The 16,787-nt window shown below is 38.8% G+C and overlaps 1 protein-coding gene and 1 long non-coding RNA gene across 4 annotated transcripts; one reads left to right on the top strand and one right to left on the bottom strand.

Annotated features, from left to right (window-relative positions):
- Positions 1–1,834: 1,834 nt before the first annotated feature.
- Positions 1,835–3,107, bottom strand: LOC135410959 (uncharacterized). Its single transcript, XR_010428948.1, has 2 exons — positions 2,576–3,107; positions 1,835–2,227 (listed from the first exon to the last, which is right to left on the bottom strand). It is a non-coding gene; the product is annotated as an uncharacterized LOC135410959 (long non-coding RNA).
- GTF2A1L (general transcription factor IIA subunit 1 like) lies at positions 2,761–14,426 on the top strand. 3 transcript variants are annotated; one of them, XM_064647976.1, is made up of 9 exons: positions 2,761–2,867; positions 4,629–4,730; positions 5,033–5,156; positions 6,522–6,577; positions 7,582–7,672; positions 8,843–9,438; positions 10,941–11,213; positions 12,013–12,102; positions 13,502–14,426. In XM_064647976.1, exons 1-9 carry the CDS (start codon positions 2,847–2,849, stop codon positions 13,607–13,609), a joined length of 1,461 nt encoding a protein of 486 aa, XP_064504046.1. In that variant the 5' UTR covers positions 2,761–2,846; the 3' UTR covers positions 13,610–14,426. The 3 variants fall into 3 exon arrangements, with proteins under 3 accessions (XP_064504046.1, XP_064504048.1, XP_064504047.1); XM_064647978.1 differs by lacking the exon at positions 2,761–2,867 and adding an exon at positions 2,900–3,318; XM_064647977.1 differs by lacking the exon at positions 2,761–2,867 and adding an exon at positions 2,900–3,351.
- The last annotated feature ends 2,361 nt before the right edge of the window (positions 14,427–16,787 follow it).

Genomic DNA, 16,787 nt, shown 5'->3' with positions numbered 1-16,787 from the left:
CAGGTCCTGGTATTATCTGTCTCAGAACTCTGAGGGAGATGATGGAGCTTGTAACAAAATCATGCTGTTAATAAAATTGGTTATGAGACTGGAGTGCTGTATATCTATGAGTCAACAGCTAAAAACAAAGGCAGCATGTTAGAGAATATCTTTAAAATGAAATTACACTTTTGCTCATGTCACAGTATCTCCATGAGGACTGTCTGGATTCTGCAACTGGTTCCTCCTAAGAATGATTGCTTTTACTTGGAAAGAAAAGGCAAGATGATATTTGTAAAATATGCCTTGAGATAGAATTCTGCAGTCCTGCGGTTGAGTGGCTGTGTTCCTCTACAGCAGCAATGCTAGATTTAAACAGGAGAGGGCAGTCATGACCAAGCATCCGAGCATACTGAGGGATTTCTCTTTCTAGACGGAAGATATTTGAAAAAGGTACATTTTTTTAAAATGATTAATAAAGCTTCATCATCCAAAAATAAATCTTCTCTAGACATCATGTATCAAGAGTAGTATAAATAATTACAAATTAAAACCTGTCTAGAAAACGAATGTTTGAGGTGTCCTTAAGCAGCACTATCCCAAATGCTGACAAAATCCCTGAAAAATCAGAAGGGTTTGAACAGCATGCTAATCTTTTTGATAGTCTCATTTCTAAAACTCTTGCGAGATCTTAAAGAGACTACAATGGGGAGAGCTGGGATGGAACCTGTACCAAGACTGATGAAACCTGGATACTGTTCCCCACTGCCGTTTGTGACCTTGGACAAGATATTTGCTGTGTCTGTGCCTTAGTTTCTTCTCTTGAAAGTAGAGTTTGAGTGTTAGAAAAGTCCATAAGCATGAAAATGACTGCAGGACACTGATAGTAGGTTAAGATCACCATATCAAAGCTAGGCAGTCAGTATGGATAATGGTGTTCACAGATATTTTAATATTTTTTTCCTTGTTGAGAGATGATTGAATTTTTTCAGTGCATACCGGGCTTTCTCATGCTGTTCAGCTGATACTATTTGCAGTGCTTAGGTGAAAAACCAACTTCCCTAGGCATTTGTAAAAGAAAGTATATAAGGTATGTTGCTAGACCTCAGATGAAAGCATAAGCACCTTGGTTAGCAGGAAGTGCCCTCTACAAACTCCCTGTGCAGTTTGGAAAGTTGTATTCCCTTTCCCAGTTTCTACTTTATCCTCAGCAATAGCAGTGTACTATAAGTAGGCTTATCTGCTGTCCCCTGCATGAAGGGAACTCACATGTTGACCTTGGTGACAGGATCTTTGTTGTTCGCCATGCAAAGGGTATAATTTAGAACAAATGGGGTATGCCCACATGCCTTGTGGGAGTACAAATACAGAGACGTGCTCTCCACCTGAAGAGCAGGTGAAGATAATTTGCTTTGGTCTGCAACATGTGGACATAGGCCAAGTAATCTGACCACTATCTGAGACAGCTGGGAAGTCCTTTGGTATCAAGCTCCCCAGTTCTCCTTCTTTTTGAAGTTAGGCATACAAACTGTTACAATTTCAAGGCACTTGGTAATCCCTAGATAAACAGAGGTAGAAAGAAGGGAGCTCATTTATAGATCTTCTTTCTGCACTTCCACCTTTCTAGAAGCACTGTACAGTATGCTGGCAGGGAGAAGGCTCTGCATAAGGTCTATCTGCCTGATGAGGAAGGCAGAATCCAGCTGCAGGATCACCATCTGTGACCTTCAGGGCCCAGCAAGATCCTCAAGGCTGCAGCTCCTTCCTGCTATCTCTGCTAACTTGAAGGGAAAAAACAGGAGAAGAATAAGGACACTCTTGGTATGCACTATCCCAGACAGTTTCAAATGAGCACTGTGGTTTAAAAAAACATGTTTTATTATTTAAATAAAAGCAACATGGCTCTTCCTTTCCTTGTGAAGATGCAGGGCATACAGAACAGCTGCATATGTAACTGCTGTTTAATTCAAGACCCAGACAGTGTCATTAAACATATTTTCTGCCAGAGCAAAATTACTTCAATAGGCAATTGTATTTGTCTCACTTTTGAAAATGCAGTTTAGAATACGGTTATGGATGTTGCTTCTTTTTTTTGTAGGTGTTAGTGTGGCTGTATAATTAAGGGTCTGTCAGTATTTTCATTAAAATATTTTCATTTTTCAGGATGTGTAAGTTAGCCTTAAAAATGAAAGCTTAATGGGTGAGTCTCCTCTTCACAAGCTAGACAGCACTGTAACTACATAGCTACCTAAAAAATGAAAAAGAAAGGAAAAAAAGATTATGTTTCTAGGTTCTCAGAATCACCAGGGCAACACTGACTGAAGGTGCAGAAAGACCCAAGCATATATTCTACTACATATATGGGATTAATGAACATTTTTCCAGATGAGTAATTGCTAAATTGGTAAATCTCTGTATTAACATATGAACAGATTGCTGCAAATGTAAGCAATAATTTGAGTAGTTGTGCCAGATTGCTGCTACTTAACTAGTAGCTTCAGCTATCCCCCTGTTTAGGAGGTAATCATGACTTCGGGGTTTATTAGAGCAAAATGATATGCCTTTGTATCCAGCTTTCCTCGGTGCCTTCTCGCACCGTGGAGCAGCTATAGTTCTCCAGACAAATCCTCCTTTCCCCTCCGCTCATGAGGGTAAGCTCCAGGCCAGAGCTCGGATCCCACACCTCCTTTCGGCCCGCCTCTCTTTTGGGGTCTTGCTTTCGGTGCGTGGGTGTAGCACCCAGCGCTCCCAGGGCCCCAGGGTTTTCAGGGATGTGGGAGGGCAGGGACGGCCGGGCGGGGCCGGGCTGTCCCCATGGCAACGGCGCCTTAAAGGCGGGCGGGAGCGGCGGCGGCGCGGCCGCGGCCATGGATCACGGCAGCCCCGTGGTGAGGGGCCGGGCCGGGGGCTGCCCTTCCCTACGGGACGGGGAAATCGCCTCCCTCTCCCTGCCTCCCCCCTTTTTGTCGTAGTCGTGGTCGTTGTTGAAAATGACACGTTGTGGGCGCGGGGGGAAGGGTCGTGTCCGGGCTTGGCGTGAGGCGCCGGGCAGCTCCAGCGGGGCGCTGTGCGAGCCCGGCAGTGCCAGGGAGGGAAGCGGCGGCTTTTACCCCCGCGCTGGGTTTCATCTGCTCTTGTCCCCTCGTACGTGGGGCTTCAGGTGGTCCCTCAGGGGACAGTAATCCCAGGGGAGCCTTGGAGGCTTCCCTTTTAGACTCACTTCGGGCTTTGCCGCAATGGAGTGTTGATAAGCCCTTCCTGCCGCCTCGCTGTGTACAAAGAAAACTGGAGTTTGACGGTTCCCGATATGGATGGCCTGGTTCCGGCAAAAGAGTGCCTGTGTGTGAAGGGATAAAGCTGGAGTACAACAATGTCTGCACTGTAACCATTTTTCTCTAATTTGGAAGCATGCGGTGTTTGAATTTTACAGTCGCTATGTTCAGTTTTTACGTAGCGTAATAAATATTTGTACTCACTCTAGTTTGGCAATCCTGGGGAGAGGAATAGGCCCGTTGAAAGATTTACATTCAGTTTCTTTTCTGGATTAACAGTGAAGGCAGAGCATTTGACATATGGGCTGATCAACAGCTTTTAGTGCAGTGGCACAAGAGTAAACTTTTTTTTCCTCCTCATCTTCTCAGTACGCTGAAATGTGGTGGAGAATTTTTGGAGATCACTAATCCCAGATAAAAAAATTATACATGAGTATGGTTATTTTAAAGTAGTGCTATATTGTGTTGTTTGCTTTTTCAAAAAGTGTAATGTGTTACTTCTTAATAACTTCTATTTTTTTTAAATGAAATTACTTTTCATCTGCACTTTAGAATAACTTTAGAGCAGTAAAATATTAATTTGATGTTAAAAAAAATGAAAATTAATAACTCAGACTCCTCTGTTTCCTAAAATATCTTAGCTTCATCTTTCACCTTGTGTAGGCTATTCTGGCGACAATGATAATCAAGATTAATAAGGTTTAAATTGCTACAAGCTAATTATCTTATGTTGGAGTGTATGAACATTGAAGCTCATGTGTGTCTGCTGTCCAGGTCTAACTGGAGCATTAGAATTTAATCACTTATATGGGCAGAAGAAGGAATAAAATTTTCTGTTGAAGTCCTATTGTAATATAAGATAATGATATGTATTGATAGTGATAATGTTAAAATTTCCTTAACTAATCCACTATACAGCATAAAACTGTTTCCACAAAAAAAAAATCTTTGTTATTTTTTGCAGGTTCCTTACATTCTGCTTCTGATGGAATAGGCACATCTCATTTTTAGTAGCTTGTACTGTTGGTTGGCCTTTAAGTTAGGGGCAATGATTATAGAATAATACAAAGTGGTTGGACGTGCTTGTTTGAAAATAAGCACAGCAACTGTTTTTGTAACATTTCTACGATTTTCTTGAACGTTTCTGTAGCCTAACTAATAATTTGCTGCTCAAATCCAGTATTTTTCTAGGGATGTCAGATTTAAAAGAATGAGTGGAATTGCAGACCTTCACGTTTGACATTCAGTTTATTAAACTGATCTGTTCTTGCTGTTCAGTTCATAACAATAGTTCATGCAGTGAGATTAGAATTTGTGCTATCTTTTCAAATGACTTAATGCTCATCTTAACTTGAAAAAATATATTTTTTAATTTAGTCTATGCTATACAAGTCCATTATCGAAGATGTGATTGAAGGTGTGCGGGAACTTTTTGCAGAAGAGGGGGTAGAGGAACAGGTTCTGAAAGACTTGAAGCAGGTTTGTTTGCTTCCCCTGTGTAAATAGCAGCTGTGGGGTTTTTTGTTGTTGTTGTTTGAGAAGATGTACCTGTTCATTTCTTTGCCCTCCAAAACATACAAACTTTTACCTTAACTTAGAGTTACAAGTATCCTGTGAGTGATATGTTGGCTGCGGGCAGTTAAAATCCATGTTGTTACCATGTTTATTGGTTAGAATCAGTCAGTTTACTCTCAAAAAACTGGGAATACTTGATTATCTTTTTAGACATAGTTTGTTTTCAAAGCTGATGTTTGTTGACCTTAATAATGATCTTTCTGCAGCTTTGGGAAACCAAGGTGACAGAGTCTAAAGCAACAGAAGGCTTCTTCAGGCATGGCCACTGTTCTCCACAGTTCACCCTGCAGCTGCCACGCAATTTTCACAGTGTTCTGCAGGCTTCAGCAGGTCAGGTGTTGGACACAACAGAAGCAATTTAAGAATAGCTCTGTGATTCAGGGATATTTTTGGAAGACTTGCAATAATCTTAGTTTGTGATGCTTCTGTAAATAGCACGAGGGGGAACAAGTAACTTTGAAAGCAGAATTTGACCAATAAAAGATGAATTAAACTTTGATAAACTAATGGAATTCTCTGTATGTGCTCTTGATCTGCTGCCTATTTCCAGTAGCAAAACATGTAGAGAATTTTAGTGTTCTTGTTTGCAGTCCAAAAGTGTAGCCCTTCAGTTGCACCTTTTACTTGTAGGGTTAAGCTTTTGCTTCCCCGTTTAATGTGTGTCCTGATGTGTGCAGAGGTTATCTGGCACGTTTGTGCCATGCAGCTCTGCTGTTGTGTTGGAGTTTAATCTGGTTCTCCAGTGGCTTAAATGTAATCTCTTGCTCAAACAGAAGAGAGGGAGCTTTTTGGTTTTTCTTTCAGTTAGTTTTTCTAAAAGCAGTGCTCCTGTTGCAGAGAAGTACTTGACTTTCACACGGCCTCTGACATCAGGACCTACTCTTCTCAATTAAGTCCAGCTGACCACTCTGGTATTGTTGTGGTGGAGTGCAATGCTCAGCTGAGACTTATCACAAAGTGTGAGGCCGGTAGGACCTTTGCCCATAAAGGACAAACCTGTATGAGATGGTTTAATTTAAATCTGTGTTGTAGTGCACTTCAAGGTTGGGCAGGCACTCTTCATCTGTTTTTTTTTTTTTTTTTACAGTCTTCATAGTTGAATGAATTGCTTTTGGAGGCAGATGTTTTATTTATTCCATATGCTGAAAGGGAATATATTTTTGGGTTTGCATGCTACTGGTGGTCTTATATTTAATGAGAATTACCTTGTTACTCCTGTTTTTAGTGACAATACTAAGGCAAAACAATCTGTTGAAGCCGGTGAATCTATTTCTTTTTAAAAATGGGATTTGAATTGCCTTATGGGCAGAGATTTTCAAAGTATTTAGGACTACCTAAATTGTTTGCTTCCTGAAGCCTGGGAAAGTTTTCCCTTTGGCTTTTTTTTTTTTCTCCCACTGAAGTCAGGAGTTAAGTGCTTTTGAAAAATCTTATCCTACTGTTCCTACTGTTAGCACCATTGGATTTGTTCTGGTGCAGAAAAGTACTTGCATGTTTTCCTCATGTTGACAAGGCAATACTTGTGCTCACTTGGTTGTTGATCTAATGAGTATGAGCTGAAGTTAGATTGCTTTAGTTTCATGTGTACTTGCTGTAAATTATTGAAAGATAACTGTGGTAAATTATTTAAAGATAACTGTGTCCAAGAAATTAATGTTTTTTGTTAAGTAGTGGGGTTTTTTGTTTTGTTTATAGCTTCTTTTGTCATCCCAGCTGGCAGAGGCTTTCAACATTTCACAGCTGCAGAACTGGTATGTAGCTGTAGTGATATTTTACTTCAGTTTTGATTATCCTGAACTCCTAAAGGGTTGTTTGTCAGTTATTAATAGTTTTAAAGGGGGAGAACTGTAACACTTCTGCTTCTATTTGAGCAGTGAAAAAGGATAGGGATCTACCAGCTGGTTTTGCAGGCAGTGCAGCCAGAGGTGTGTTGGAAGACATGGCTGCATGTATTTAGCCCATAGGATGGAAGTGTAGTGGAAACGCACTTCTACAGTTACTTAAAAAAAAATAAATTACTGGGTGTTAAAATAATGCATGGTTGGGAAATACTAGCACTAGTGAAGCTGGGAGCAGCATTATCTGTGAGGTGTAGGAATCATCCAGAAGCAAATGGATGTTTTTAGAGTTGACAAGTTCTGAACCTTGGGAATGGCAAAATTTCTTTGAGGGGTGGCTACTATTTGTCAGAGCTTGATGAACTTACTGAGAGCCTCCTGACACTCAAGCTAATTAGCTTGTAAAGTTGAACATAATATTGGGAAGATGTTTCTGCAATGTGTGAGTTTCCTGATTTAAAATTTTGATTTCCCTGAAACAGCTAGTTTGAAAGGGAGCCATATATCCAACTCTTGGAGGAGTTCCAGGAGGAAAAGAGAATGTGAAATGACTTCCTTCCTAGGAAAGGAGTCTGTGCTGTGTGGAGTAATGCATAAACTTAGGGAAAAGTGACTCTAAGTGGATAAATACCTTTCAGGATGGTGGGTACATTGAAGGGGTATGGGAAAGTGTTCTGTTAACAAAAAGGGAATGTGATAGCTGGGAAATAGGAAACACTTAGGGCAAATCATTACCCTGTTAATGCAGAATGCTCTTCATCTGTCTGAATCTCAAAAGCATGAAGCAACTTTTCAGTGAAGATGACCACAGAAAGGTCCTCATTGGTGTTCCATATGGATGTGTTAGGTGTGGCAGTCAGGGCCCAGGGGATGAAGTGTGCACTGTTTCTTACTAAAGCCAGCTCTCATGTATCCAGGGGCCCTCACAAGCAGGGACAACTCTTGCCCTCCCTTCGGCTGTTGCTTATCCCATACACCTGCCAGCTGTGACACTACAGACAGCCCCAGGTAAGGTTAAAGAGGACATGTGAGATGTTACAGTGCACTGTGGATATTGAAAGATGGTCCCAAGTGCAGGAGATAAAACAGATGTGAAGTTAAAGTAAAGGTGGGTAAAACCAGTTACCCTTCTCTTCCTCTGTAGTTTGTGTCCATGATTGCTGTGTGGGGGAAGTAATTGCATGGATTAGTTAGTGTGTCAGTTGTGTACACTTGCAAGATCAAGAAGGTATCTCCTTCTCTAATATGAGGGACAATCTTCCATGTTTTAAAAAGGTAAAGACACTCCACTGGTTCAGAAACAAATTGATTTCTTATTCAAATAAAATAAAATCAAGCATTAACCTTTTTGCTCACATTCATTTGCTGATGAAATTGCCTATGCTGCTTGTACAAAAACGTGCTTGTGCTGCTTAGGTGTGATCAGTGGAAGGCTTATTTCAGTCATTAAATCTTTCCTCAAACAGCTGTTCTTTTTGAACTAATGTCACTAGTTATCTATTTCAGGTATAACTCCTGAGATTCTGAGACCTATAGATTGGTACCAGTGGCTGTGTGCGTGTGAGCATGTGTGTGTGGAGGAGAAAAATCAAGTGGAATTTGGAACTTGGCTCTGGCATTGTAATTCTAACACTGATAATAATGACTTTAAGGATTCAGTATTTGGAGTGATTTTCATAGAAAGAGAAGGTACAGAAATTAGGAATGGTCTTTTTTTTCCTTTTTTTTTAACTTCATTGGGTAGTTTTTTTAGAGGGGATACCTAAAGGTCCTGAACTCTCCCTGTAGATATAAAATAGTTTATTGTTTCATCTTGTATTTGTTAGTTTCTGAAATAACATAGAAAAAAATCAAACCAGGATTTTTATTTATGTATTGTTTTAAAGCTAGTACGTAATTAAATTATTGAACTTACTGTTACAGGGTACTGTGTAGGCCAAGACTAAAAATGGGTGTAAAACATGATGGACTGGATTTGAAGCCATGATTCAGAAAGCTTTTGAATGCTTAATTTTCAAGGGCTGAAATTGTGCTTGAGGAAAGTTTTACTTTGTAAACATCCCTTTTCTCGTAGTTTGCCTGAGTGTTTGCTATTGGTTTTTAGTGGTAAGAGGTCAGTGGCCTGGATGAACCTGTAGTTTAACTTGCTGAAGCAGTTTTCAACTCTTCTCTCTGTAGGGCAACTTTATAAAGTAAATGTGCCTGTTATGGTTACACAGGCCTCAGCAGATAGCAGCATTCTACACCCTCCTGTGCAGCAGATAATTCATCCCCTTGGGCAACCTTCAGTTCTGCAAGCCAGTGTTGCCGGTGTTGCACAGATGAATGCACCTTCTTTCCAGGCAGCTGGTGAAACATTGCAACCCCAGGAGGCTGTTGTCCAACAGACTATGGTATTTAAACCAAACATTGTGGAAAAAAAACCCCTGGAGAACTCTGCTTCATTGGTCCAGCAGCCTCCTGTGAGTCAGCAGGAACTTGCAACTAATGCAGTGTTGAATCGGTGTGCAGACTCCACAGAAAACTCCCAGCATGACAATCTTCACACAGCTGTGTTTACTCCAGAATCCTCTGTAGGGCTTTTTCTCGATGAGTCCTTGGCAAACAGCTCGAGCAGTGTACTGCTGGATGTGGAGGGGCAGTTGGACATGGAGCCTCCGGACCTGGTGCAGCAGCAAGTGTCTGATGATATCATCGACCTGATTATCTCGAGTGAAAGTTTGGATGACAATGCATTCCTGAAAGGTCAGGGCAGCATTGCTTCCTCTGACGAGGTAATGCCTTTTGTCTCTCAGCTGGTGAAAATATATCTGTTGGAGATAGTGGTTTGAACACATCCATAAATGACAAATAGCACCTCAATTGTAAGAATAAAAATTATTTTCATCTTAAAATTCTTTCTTGAGCTTGTTTAGAAGAGCAATAGCTAACTGCTTATTTTTACATTAAGAATTTGTCAAAAATACTGTAAAATACTGTGATGGATGAGAATGTCAATCTAAAAAGATGAAGTGTAATGGATAACGGATAGATATAATGTATTAGACTTCTTGATTACTTTTGGGGATCATAGTTTTTTTTGTTTTGTTTTGGTGACTAAACAGACACGAATGACCTCTTGAGAAGTTCCATATCATTCTGACACTGATCAGCATATGGATACTGGTCAGCTGTGGACAAAGTGCTTGCAGTATCAGCTAGGATTAGTTTGAGCTTATAATGTATGAAGAGCATTTTGCATTGAGGATGAAAAGTCAGATTTGATAAGTGAAAATCTGCTGGAAGAAAATGTATTTCCTTGGGAAAAAGTCCTGAACAAACTAGAACTCAGCTAGAGCTGTGTGGAAAACTTGAATGACTTATTAACAAGCCACTTTCCTGACCTCATCTAATTTTTGTTCCAGAAATTGTTTGCAGATGTTTGAAGTTCAGACTGGCTTGCTCACTTTGAGTTGTAGTGCTTATGTGTGATTGAGGCAAATTTATTAAATGCAGATTTAATGACAATAATGCCAAATGTCTGAAAATAGAAAGCATGTTATGTTGCTCATCTGAACTTTGATGGCAGGATGATGAAGACTGTCCACAGTAAGAATGGAAGGTCAAAGCAAAGTGTTATTTTGTTGAACTAGAAAGTGTATGTGAATGGGAATTAAGTGCTACAATAAGGATTTAATGAGAAACTAAAGATGGCCAAAGCCTTAAAGCCTTTTATGCTCCTGTGAATGCTCTGTTTAGGAGTTCTAGCACTTTTATGAACAGTAACTTGAAGTAGTGAAATGTTTACTGTTTCTCCCAGCTTTTTATATCTTATTTAAACAAAGCATTTTGATTGAGCTGAAAGAGAGGAATCAGTTCATCTTGACTTTTATTTAAGGAATGACAAATGCTATTTTTGAGTCAGAGGAGTAGCTTGGGGTTTGTTTTTTTTCCTTTGAAGGTTTTTTGCAATAGAAATTCTAAAGGCCTACTTAATTGCCTTTTTTTTAGAGTTGACTACAGGAGTGCTTAAAGAAAAGTCAAAGAATTCTTTTTTTCTGTATTGCTGAGGAATATTTGACATGGGTTTAATTTAAGGTTCGATGTAATGACAGTTTGCAAATGTACTCAGGGCTTACAGGTAGTAGGACTTGAAACTCTCATTTTAGTGCCCCAAATATGCTGGTTTATGAACAAAAATCTCAGGCTTTGTACTGAACATAGCTTTTATTGTGGTGTTAATTCACAAGCTGTCTCTGGTCTCTTTTATTCCTGTCACATGGAACCTACTGAGCAGAGAGAATATAACTTCCAATCGGAGAAGGATACCTGCAGTGCCATTGAAGGCATAATCCAACTGGATGGTACTGGTGATGTTTCTTCCAAGGAAGAAATAGCACATGCAAAAGATAAGGAAGAGAATGAATTCATTGGAATTGTTGAATCAGAGGATCTAAAAGTTCTGGATGATGAGGAAGACTACGATGAAGAATGTGACAGTACTTCAAATATGGAGTCTAGCTGCAGTGGTGGTGATAATGAAGACCTCCAAATAGATATAGTTGAGGAGGTAATTTACTTTTTAGCCTTGTGAAACACGTAACAATAGTAGGTGTATCTTGACTTGAATTGTTGGACGTAGAACAATTCCTGGTTAGTTTAATGCACAGTGAAGTTACATGCCTCAGGAGATAGGAGGTACTGCTGAGAAATTACTCAAAGCTCATTATGAAGAGTGTGGACAAATGAAAGAAATGTTGAAAAGTCATTTGTTTATTGGATTAATTAAAGTACTAAATTATCAGAATTAAAGATCTATTGTAAAACCCTGGCCTCAGAGGAATGGAGTTCTGCTTTTTATTTAAATAAGATATAATTAAAAAAATTTAGATTTTAAATAAGATATATTTAAATAAGATCAGGATACAAATCTGGATTTCCATTCCTTCTGAAGAACCACAGGGGATTTAACAGAGAACAATATGATACAAGTACATATGTTTCCTAGGTTTTCCTTTTTGTTAAAGGTGTGTGATTTTGTATCCTGGAGATTTGTTCACGAGAGAATCAACTTGTAGCATTTGGACTTCAAATAAATACAAGTTGATCAGTGTTCCAGTTACTGGAATCACTTTATCCTTTAGCAGTCTTGCTTTTTGACCTGTGTTTTTGTTTAGGTTGTTCTTGTTTTTGAGAATGCAAGCATGTAAAGGTGCTTATAAACGAAGTTTATGTACCGCGGTCTTCACAGCCTCTAGGTCTTGATTTTTTTTTTTCAGTGGTAACCCTTATTGTTCTAGGTGTGTTTGATGCCAAGCATATTCAATGCTATTCTGAAAGAGTGTATAAAATAGAATTTTAATTTCTAGGACCCCTTGAACTCTGGTGATGATGTCAGTGAACAGGACATTCCAGACTTATTTGACACCGACAACGTGATAGTTTGTCAGTACGACAAGGTACAGTGTGTACTTTTATCTTTGTTCCTTAATCATTCCAAATAATATCTTCAGCAAATCTGTGTCTGTTCTACTGTCAATACTTTTTAAAGAAAATCTAGTGCTGTAATAATCGACTGTTTATATTATGTGTTTAGCTGACAATAGTCTGAAAACTTTCCTGCTGTTTTCTGAAATGAGGATAATCAGAATGGCCTGTTAAAGGAAAAGAGAACAAGTCTTGCAAAATTAAAATATGTAAAGGTGCAAAAGCATATGCTTTCCCTTAACTTTTAAGTAATAGCAACATCTCCATGGATGTACACAGGCATATTCAGCCATGAATTAAGACTTTTGAAATGGGTAACAGAAAGAGAAGTGTTTAACATTTTTTGTCTTTGAAGTGCTTACTGGGAGATTTTCATATCAGAATTCTGTTGTGGCTGAAAAACCAACTGGGCCATTTTGTCCTTCATTTTAATGTTTAAAATTCAACCTTATTTTGAACTTCCAAAGATCAGATTAAATACTAACTCTGGTATGGTTTTGGATGCTTATATATCAGTAATTTAAAAGATAATGAAACAAAGTACATATTTTATTTTAAAACAAATATGGAACAATATGGCTATAGTTTGCTTGAGAATGTGCCTTGACTTTTATTCTTTCAAAAGTCATTAGTAACTAGGCATAGTGAAAAGTAGATAAAAACATTTTTCTATTGTTACCTCATTACCTATAAAAGAATGCTGTTGGCAAAATTGCTGTCCTGTTTCTTTTTCTTTCTAGAGATGAAACTAGACTGCTGAAAATCCAAGGAATTTTCTAGAGTTGTTTAAAATGCCTTCTTTTAGTATCAAACAAAGCTTTCTGCAGTATGGATTATTTTGCAGGCCTTCAAAAAGAAACAGAATATAATTTTTTTTTTTTTATGGCAGTATTTGCTCTTAAGCAAAGTTTTCATGCTTTTAGCCTTATTCTTACACTGCTGTGCATGCAACATTGCTTTGCCATGTGTATGGAAAAAGGAAAACACTGCATTTCAGTTAAGCTGTACTTGTTTTCAAGGTGCAGTTTGTTTTGGGGCAGACTGATCTCTCATGAAATTGCTCCATTACTGTTGTCTTGTCCTGCTGGTGTTGAGTTGTCACATAGCTCACATTTTCTTGGGAGAGTGGGGAGGGAGCGTGGGAGAAGGTGTGCTAAGATTCATGAGATTGCTCTCTTGAGAGGGCAGGGAATTCATTATAGACAAATGAAATATACTGCTTCCACTGAATATTTTGGGCTATCAGGATTTTCAAATAAAAACTGGGTGTGTAAACCAGGCTGTGCTAAAATATTTTTTTTTTTTTTTATTAAATGGATGGTCTAATACATATTTGTGGGGGCATTGATTTTGATTTTTACTTTTTATCAGATACATCGAACTAAGAACAAATGGAAGTTCTTCTTAAAAGATGGAGTGATGTCCTTTGAGGGTAAAGACCATGTTTTTGCAAAAGCCATTGGAGATGCAGAGTGGTGAAACCTCACTGAAGCATGGACTTTAAGACTGTGGCATTATTCCCTTATGAACCTTCTGTTGTGAAACAACTGGGCTTCCTAATGTTTTGCCATAAAACCTCCCAACAAATAATAAAACAACAAAGCTGTGATAAAAATATGCAAAATATGTGTAGTTAATACATGCACAGTAAAACACTGTATTGTTAGCTACTCAGCTGTCTTTGCGGTTCTTTTCTGACTATTTCAACACTTTTCCAACCAAGAAACATCATTGGAATGATTAGCTTTAAAGTTTGAAATGTTGTATATGTTAGTATTTCTTTACTTTCTTGAATTACAAAGTAAATTCTAGTTCTGTTGAGTTTGTTTCAACTTCTTAAGAGCTAAAGTATGACTTGAAATATAAAACTACACAGTTGTTGTTGATACCATGTATTTCTTTTCAAAGACTGCTGAGTTAAAAAAAGAAAAGGAAAACCACATCTGTGCAAGTCTGAAACCTCTTGTCTTTCCTTCCTGTTTTGCTTTTTTTGTTGCTTTGTGGTTTTTTGACATCAGTTTAAAGGGCAGGTGTTTTAGATCTAAGTAAGGGAAATGGGGGTGGAAGATCCTGGAGTTCTCAATGTATGAGAATTATTATTGCTTATTCTATACCATCTATGTCTACTGAGATGCAATGAATAGTGTGATGTAACACTAAAATGTGATTTATTTTCATTGTCAATGGAAAATCATTTAAGTTTGCTACTGTACATACTCACTTCATTTCAGGACTACAGACCAGTAAGCTGTGAATGACAAAAATTGTGCATAATAATAAAATGTCATCTCATATATATTTCTAGCAGAGAGTTGTTTTTGTGCTCCCTAAATATAAACTTTGCTGAGAGAAACGTGTACTAGCCATGCATGTGGCAGTAGCTCACCCTGCCATGAGAACTGCATTCCCACCAGTCCTCAACACTGATTTTTGTTAGTTTGTCTAGAAACAAAGGTCAGAAAGAAGTTCTGTGTCCTAGCCCTTCAGAGCTGCAGCTTTTCTCCTGGCTAGCTCCTGTTCCTTGTAGGGCAATATTGGGAACTAAATGGTAAAGCCTCAGAACAGGATAATCCTGCTGGAAGGGCAGTACCATATGGTAGCCCTCCCTCCTGGCTGCTGCTCCCATGTCTGCTGAGAGAAGACCTCGTGAGACATTTCAGCTATCTCTACTCCCTGAGAGGGTTCAGAGGCTTTGAGAAGGGAAGGAAAAGAAATGGAAGAGGGGGAGAGACTGAATACATAGAAGACATGAGGGGAAAAACCCCAATTTTCATAATGGTGGCAACCTTTGTGCTGATGGCATTAAGAGATGCTTTCCTCAAGAGGTAGGTTTTTAACAACTATTTATTCCATGCTTTTGCTGACATATCTGCTGCTCTCCAGTATCAAAGACAGGACACTGAACTAGAGCATCTGATCCGAGTGTAGCATTTCTTTTGTCTTTTATAGATCTTGTTGCAGGGATGTGAAGAATGTGTATTCAGAGATGGTTAAAATATTACAGTGTGTGATTTCTTTTTCCTCATTCAGATGACTTGTAGCTGCTCTGGTGCTAGGCTTCAGATCCATAAATGCACAGGAAATGCAGCTCTTACTATGTGATAGATGCTTTTAGATTTCAGCACTCTCTCACTGGTGTTCATGGTCTATAAATGTGCACATTATGAACTGTGGCACCATTTTCAACTTCATAAAAGAATGGAAGCAGAGGTAGTGTGGCACAGGAATCCATGGGACAGGGCCAGATATGCACCATTCACTAAGCACCACTCAGTCTCCAAATGTTGCTCCTGAATTTGACTTGTTTTTGCTAGTCACTATAAAATAAAGTGGCTAAAGTGCACTTAATTTGTAGCTAGTTTTTAAGACGAGCAGCTTTTTTCTTTGTTGCATCTTGTGATGTTAAAAGACTGCCTCTACATGAAGGTGAGGAGTCCATGCTCTAAGCTTTGCTGTAACTGCCAATCCCTGTCCCTTCCTAGAACTTGTTCCTCTGTGAATGGATGCTGAGATGTGTGGGATAAAGGTATTTCTGTAGGAATTCTTGCCCCATCTCTTCTTAGCCTCACCAATTCATAGTTATTACATGCCTCCTGCCTGTTAGCTGCATCTGCTTCTTTTGTTCTGTTCTTGAAATGCTTCTTATGCTTTGAAGATTTGCAACTTAATTTTTATGATAGCTTGTTCCAACCTCTGTGCAGTCCAGGTATGATATTGGTTATATAGGCTGCACATCAGGGATTGGAAGTATTTTTTAAACACCAGTCTTTTACATCTCAAGCCTCTTGTAAGTTTTATGGCTTGGGCATTGGTGATATTTTTCATCCTCTTTTGCTTTTTCATAAATCATGTGTACTGTCAGCAATTAAAATCTCAAAGGACTGTTTGCCACCTTTCCTCATGAAGCTTTGCTGGCAGTATGCAGAGCTGGTCAAAGCTGACCTACCTCAAAAAGGATGCTGAAGACGACTTAGCTACACCATCAAGCATCTCCTGAGTTTTTATTTAACTGCATTTTCTAACCCAGTACCTTCTTGATATGAAGGAACTCTAGCATGGGCTCCATCCATGCCTTCGAGAGCACATATAGAAGCTTTAAGAATTAGAACAGGGTTTTGATCTTGCTATCTCAACCCCTTTAGTAGCCATATTTGAGAAAATGGCTACTAAATTCATAACACTGCAGATATCCCTCAGGAGTGCTTGTAGTGGGTTTCTCAGTCTAGAGCTATGAAATGTCTATTTGGACTCCTGCAGTAGGGCTGACTTTCATTTTCTTCTGTCTAAGCATGCAAGAATTCCCCTACATTTTGCTTCCAGTGTTCTTGAATGAACATTGGTAAAGAATTACAGCTTGGAATAAAACCTTTACAATTATATATACCTGAAGTCAGGAATTTTTATACTAAAAAAAAATGTTTCTTATTAAAATGTAAGCTCATGTAGCTATTTACTGTAGTCTGTGACTTGAGCAGTAATCAGTGCTTTTGATCTGAACAGTTTATGAATTAATGTTTTTGATTGCTGCTACTTACAGTTTAGCAAACATATTGCTGCAGATGTGACAGGATGAGATACTTCAGTAAATGGCTGTCTAAAACTTTATACAAGAAAGAAGGTAAGTTTACCAAAAATAATGAGACAGAATAAAAAGTGT

This window comes from Pseudopipra pipra, chromosome 3 (assembly GCF_036250125.1).
Source record: "Pseudopipra pipra isolate bDixPip1 chromosome 3, bDixPip1.hap1, whole genome shotgun sequence".
NCBI lineage: Eukaryota > Metazoa > Chordata > Aves > Passeriformes > Pipridae > Pseudopipra > Pseudopipra pipra.
Note: the sequence above shows the minus strand (reverse complement) of the source record. Positions and strands in the feature narration are given on the sequence as shown.